The following is a 6,486-nucleotide window of genomic DNA, read 5'->3' on the forward strand; positions in this document are numbered from 1 at the left end:
AATAAATGAATAGATAGATAAATAAATAAATAGATAGATAAATCAATCAATCAATCAATCAATCAATCAATCAATCAATCAATCAATCAATCAATCAATTAACAAATAGACAAGATGAATAATATGTCAAGGTCTATCAATCGATTCTTGGGATATCGAGCTTGAAAGACATGGCGTAAGGACCTGCATTTTTACGGCTGAAGTTGAAGAACTTGCACTTTGATCCCTTGTTTAAATGCACATTGTGGAGATAATGTAAGTCATGTCATGATTATCTTTGAATGGATTCAATAAAAAGCAATACTTAAAATAAAAACTGAAATCCCAACATCTGTACTCCTCTGCTTACCACAGTAATCACCTGTCCATTGTGTGTGAGATTTGTGCCATAAATCGAGCAGTGTTATCGTTGGACAGCTGTTGGACGTGGGATAAAGGCATCGCAGAGTCACCGTTTTCCTTCTTTTTATTAAAGAAGGCAGCTTATTTCTTCCCTACAGAAAGTTGATACTATACACGTAGTAAGAGCATTCATGTTGAATGGTACATAAAAGTATGCGCATTTTTAGTGTATTTCATGATGTCATTCTGCTACAACTTAATGACCAGCGGTGTGTCTTATGAATCTGAAAAGCTTGAACCCGCAATTTTCCCATGAACGAATTAGATTAGTAAATATAAATTTCTTGAATGCAACCATTGAAACGGTAAATGCACAGAATCACCGATACAAATAGGCAAACAAATAAACAAGCATAAATACACAACACACATATTGAATGTACAGGATATCCCTAAAAAACAATCGAACAAAAACAGCACATGTCCAAAAGGTCTATCTATTGTCACTATTGGGCAAGGCCAAACTTAGGTCGTCAAGCGCTCGCCGCAGTCCATGGTGGTTTGATGTTCGATAATTTTCTCTCCCGATGTCCCATGAATCTCCTAACGTTCGGTTGGTTGCGTTGCGGATTCTGGTCGTCGACGGATGACGTCGATTCCATGGGCTGGTTCGACATCGTCGGACAGCGGAGAATATTCCTGAAGGCCACCTTGAAATCTGGATGCCGCGTTCCGTAGATAAAAGGATTGACGCACGAATTGAAAAGAAATATCATGGCCAGGGCGGGTACTAGTCTCTCCCCTCCGGGTATAACGAGGAGGATGGTATAAGGAGAGGTCAGGAGAAGGAACACGACGATGATGAGGAACAGGTTTTTCGTGACGGACATCTGGCGTGCGCTGAAGACGTTCCGCGGTCTGGGCGCGCCGCCGATGCCCGCCGACACGGAGACGATCTGCGCAGTGACGCGCGCCATGCGTCTGGAATGGACGCGGACATGCCGCCAAATCCGGATGTAGCTCGCAAAGATGATGACGAGCGGAATCGGGTAGAGGGAGGTAGCGATGACGAGGTTATATGTCGGCGAAAAGGGATGCGTGGTGTTCCAGATGCACATGCTGTATCGGGGATTGAATCCAAAGAAGTGGTAAGACACGGCAAACGGGGTTGCCGCCACCGCGACGGGAATCATCCAAAACGCGGCGACGAGAACCGTCAGTGTCTTAGTTGTGAGCATCTCATGAAAACGGTGGGTTGGAAGGGTAATCAGGCAGGCGCGGCTCAGGGCAATACCCCCGAGGGTGTAGAGACTGCACCCCGTACTCACCATGAGGCACATCCCTTCCCACATGCAAATCCAGGACGGAAGGGGCCAATGGTCGACGCAGAGTATGGCTAGCGCCATCCAGGGCAGATTCATGCAGCTGACCAGGTCAGCCACGGCGAGGTTGACGACAAACGTGTTCGTCTTGTTTCGCAACTTCTTGCTGACGAAGACAGCCAGAATGACGAGCGTGTTCCCGAAAGAACCCGTGATACAGATAAAACTCGTAATAGCGGCATAAACGATTCGTTCACTGTAGCTCGCGTAGACAATCGGTTCAGAAAATATGTCCTCGGTACAGTTTTCGAGATCACACATCATCGTATGATATCTGTTTAATGTGAAGAGAAACCGACAAAGGTGAAACAAAATGTTCGGCCGGAAATAGCTTTCATCCCAGTGTTGTCATAATGAAGTGAAAAAAATAAATCATGCGAATGTAATTGTTAGATTACCATTTGTGACGATCCACTTTAATATGGCAGCGTACGTAGAAATATTATTGAAATCACATCAGTATCATTGTTTGCAGTGATGTCATATCTTCTTATTTCTCGACGAGGTGATATCGTGTCGCATACAGACCACGAAATCTACGGTATGATGCTGGTAACACGTTTTTATCATCGTCGAGTTAAAAACCTTGAAAATAATTTCAAAAGGTCAAGTCGAGGACGAAAAATCCAGATGTATCCATCACCATCCAGAAAACAGCACGTCTATTACACTGCAAATGCTCAGGTTAGTAAGCGAGAACACCAAAATCAACTCTGCGAACTTTCAATGACAACAACACCAGACAACGCTGTAGGGAACGCGAGATGCGAGATGCCAATAAATCCAGCCTTATGAATATGTACATGTATCTATCTGGAGATCATAACTAATTTCCTAGTCTGAACGATGACGGCGGTTAGGATGATGTATCGCTGGACGCGGTCACGGCAAGAGAAGATGTGAAATTAGCGAAGTTCCTATTGGCTGGTGGGCTGTGGCGATGGCAAGGATACCACCGCATCATCGTTGCATTCTCTTGACGTGTTATAAGGGACCTTGGAACCCTTCTCAGAAAGGGCCTCTCGCACTTCCACGCGATGTTACGGCTGGTTGACGAATCTGAAAGGAGAGATAATATGTAAAATAATATAAGATGCTCTTTGTTGGGATATGCCACCTTTTATTCATCGCGAGTATTGTCATTCTATATTGCAACTTTGTTTCCAGCACCTCACGCCAATACTGACAATACTTCCGTATTGATAATATCAAGTCTATATCGCATGTGACAGATTCAAGGGAGTTTTTTCACATCGTGCGCATATATCAGCGACATGTTTCTTCATGTAGGATGACGCTAGGAGCAATGGGGGATCCCTTCACAACATCGCATCCATCATACGACTTCTCGCTTTGCATTTCCCCCACTCCCCCTTCTTTTTTTTAAATTTTTGATCCAAAATATAAAACAAATATACTTTGCCTATAAATTTCGAGTTTCTTGTTAAAACTATAGGCCTCGGCGCCTCAAAAAGAACTATTCACTTCGGGAATGCGCCCCTCAGTGAATAGTTCTTTTGGAGTCACCTCTGCCCATAGTTTTAACAAGAAACTCTCAAGGCAAAGTATATTTGTATACTATATAGGCCTGTCGTTTGTGAGTCAGTCACAATCCACGCGCGTATAAGATTCCTTTTCATTCAGTTCATCGTAAAGAGTAGGGTACAGGCCTATTGATAACCCTGTTAGAAAGTGATCACCCATATAGGACCTACTCAAATTACGGGAGACCAGCGACACTTTATAGTGCAGCTGAATGTGGGTTAGTCCAGCCATCATACCTTGATTTGTTTTGCCCCCCCCAAAAAAAAAAAAAAAAAATCAATCAGACTTCCAGAATTCAAATTTAGTGAAGGCATTAAACATTGACATTAAAACTCTTAAGTAATATGCGCCATGATAAGAGATAAAGATTCTATCTGATCCGTGATTAATGAAGCGTAATGGCAGTCAAGTAATATTTTAGCATTATGTTAGGATACATGATTCAGGCTGTACTGTGACTATCTCTGCTACATATACAGCGGTATATAGTACGTCCATGTTTTTAACGTTCTATCACAGATCAAAGCAAGTTTGCAATAATATCATATCTACCTGACTAGGAAATTCCAAATTCCAAACTTCGTAATCAGTCTGTTGACGAAAATTCTGAATTACACGTCTTCTCCTTGTGTTCGCGCTGCCGGTTTTTGATGAATTTCAGCATGCACCAAGAACGACATTATTGTGGTAACAGTCATAACAAACGTTACTGAGCTTTGCGCTCCATACAGCTATAGTGCAAAAACAGAGTTGTCGATATGCATCTTCACACACGCACAAACACACACACACACATATTAGACTTGGGAAAATACCTGCTGTCATCCACGAAACTCATTTCATTCAATAACGGTGTTATCAAAACACCAATATGATATGTAAGCGTTAAGTGTACCTGTCTGTACCGAGCATTTCAAGGTTAGCCTCGTAACAATATCGCAATTTTTTATTTCATTTTTTTTTTTTGGTGCCTGATATTAGCCCCAAACAAATACACGGATACTTGTGAGTCTCGATAAGGTTACAAGGAAAACCAAAACAACAAAATAAGAATAATCACAAGAAAACTTTTCATTTTGCAAGGGTTCCACCCCGAGGCTGGAAGGCATGGAGCTTGGTATTGACTATATGCTTCAGCCACGCGAGTGCTGACCTTCATCCTCCGGTCGGAGCCCCCCCCCCCCCCCCCCCCCCCACACACACACACACTCAAGTTCAGTAGCTCCCTTGACACACGTGTTTCCAAGTGGTTAGAAAGATCGAATATAAGCAACATTCAAATCTTTATATCAAACTGTTCTGTTGTAACACACAGCTGCCGAGAGCTATAGTTTGATGTGAGGTGGAATGATTTTCATGATCTTATATTTCTTATCATCCCTTTCCCTCTTCAATCTATCTATTTTCATTTATCGTTTAACCTAATAGTACATTATAGGCTTACCAACCCTTACACACAAGGCCCCATCTATTCAAACTTCACCGCTCACGATGGTGGTCTCCTGCATTCATTATTATTTCTCATATACTGGAAAATACTTTCAGTGTATCTTATATGCGTGTTTTGTATATGTTTACTGCACAATACTATTGCTTATGCTTATCTATTTGTGTAATATTATGTTATTATTCTAAATCACCGCACTTGTTATTCTTTGTCTTTGTGTCTTTGAAATTTGTATTGAATTTGTATTTGATTGAACGCGGAAATAAAAACAAATCAAACCAAACATGAATACAAGTACAACCTATATTCAAAATTAAAGACTGAATACTTGTCTTTTTTGTAATTTTGTTGCACTTGTGTATATATCGATTATGATAGATTCAGTATGATTTTTTTTTCTGTAAAAATAGTCACCATTTTCGCGATCATAATCTAGTTGTGATCAGCAGTAACACCACTATCACCACAACTATCATCTTCATCATCACCATCATAATCATCATCTTCATCATCATCATCACCACCATCATCATCATCATCACCATCAAAATCATCGTGATCAACCCATCATCCCTCTTTTCTCTCCTTTTTTTTCGTTTGGCGTAGACTATAAACGGTAATATAATTTAGAGGTAGGTTCTAGAGCAACCTGACGAAGTACAGTAATCTGCATGGACATCTTTACGTGTACTACAGTATTATGTATGTCCCGCATGTGAGGATGCAGCATATTATACGCTCAGTCATTAAGTGAGAATATGTAGAGATATGCATTATATTTTTCAATGTGTACATGAAAAAGCAAATATCCTATTACATGTACATCAAACGTACCTTGTTACAACACACACACACACACACACACACACACATTGCATATTACATGTATTATGTTATATCTACACTGTATATCTATCTACCAGTGTGTGTGTGTGGATAAATATATATATATATATATATATATATATATATATATATATATATACATACACACACAACACAATTTTTGTGTGTACTGTACATGCATTACATCATATTATGGTCACTATGTTTAGCAAGCTCCGAGGGTTCCATATAATAAGGGACTGCTTACTGCATACAAGATCAATTCCATGGTATACATGAAGAATGTATTGTGGCTTGTGTGTAAGTGTTACAAATATATGTCTTTAAAGGCTGAATTTGGAGAGCACTCTTAAATCCTACAATAAACATTTCCAATTAGAGAATGCAATGCACATCCAGTAATCAGTAAGCTCAGTCACACAATGTAAGGTTTGCAAGGTTGATTGCACCTTCTGTACATCATCAAACACATCTTTATTTCTTAGATCATAACTTCAACTCTTTAATGCTGTATCTGAAGACATGATACCCAGATGACATCGGAAGTATTGCTACACAGCTCACTGTACTACAGCTCCATTTTGCGATCTTAAAAAAAAGTAAAATGTTGTAATAAATGCGTTATTATACTACTTTCTCAAGCCCTTTGCTTTTGTAGTGAAGCCTTCTACTCTGCACATTTGCTTTATAGTTGTTGTCGAAGTTATCATCTAAAACAACTTTCTCCTGGGGGTAAGGTCTTGCCATTAATCCCAAATCAGAAGATTGTAGTTCAAGCCTTCCTCTTTCAATTTCCTGTGCTGTCAATAATGATTTTGTTTGCGCTGTGGATGAATCAAGCAAGCTGGCTTTTTCTGACTTTATCATTGTTCCAATGTAAACTAAATCAAGTTCGCGTTGCATGTATCATAAAATTAATTTCCA

At 40.1% G+C, this 6,486-nt stretch overlaps 1 protein-coding gene across 1 annotated transcript; it reads right to left on the reverse strand.

Moving 5' to 3' along the window:
• Positions 1-875: 875 nt before the first annotated feature.
• LOC139715342 (melatonin receptor type 1B-B-like) lies at positions 876-1,985 on the reverse strand. Its single transcript, XM_071626919.1, has one exon. The coding sequence runs from the start codon at positions 1,983-1,985 to the stop codon at positions 876-878; it is 1,110 nt and encodes a 369-aa protein (XP_071483020.1).
• Between the last annotated feature and the right edge of the window lie 4,501 nt (positions 1,986-6,486).

Source organism: Diadema antillarum, unplaced genomic scaffold (assembly GCF_040938485.1).
Source record: "Diadema antillarum isolate AM-2024a unplaced genomic scaffold, OU_Dant_1.0 scf00000046, whole genome shotgun sequence".
In the NCBI taxonomy this organism is placed as follows: Eukaryota; Metazoa; Echinodermata; class Echinoidea; order Diadematoida; family Diadematidae; genus Diadema; species Diadema antillarum.

Bases quoted from the DNA above. Each gene is read 5' to 3' on its own strand.
- LOC139715342 (XM_071626919.1), bottom strand. From the start codon at position 1,985: ATGTGTGATCTCGAAAACTGTACCGAGGACATATTTTCTGAACCGATT.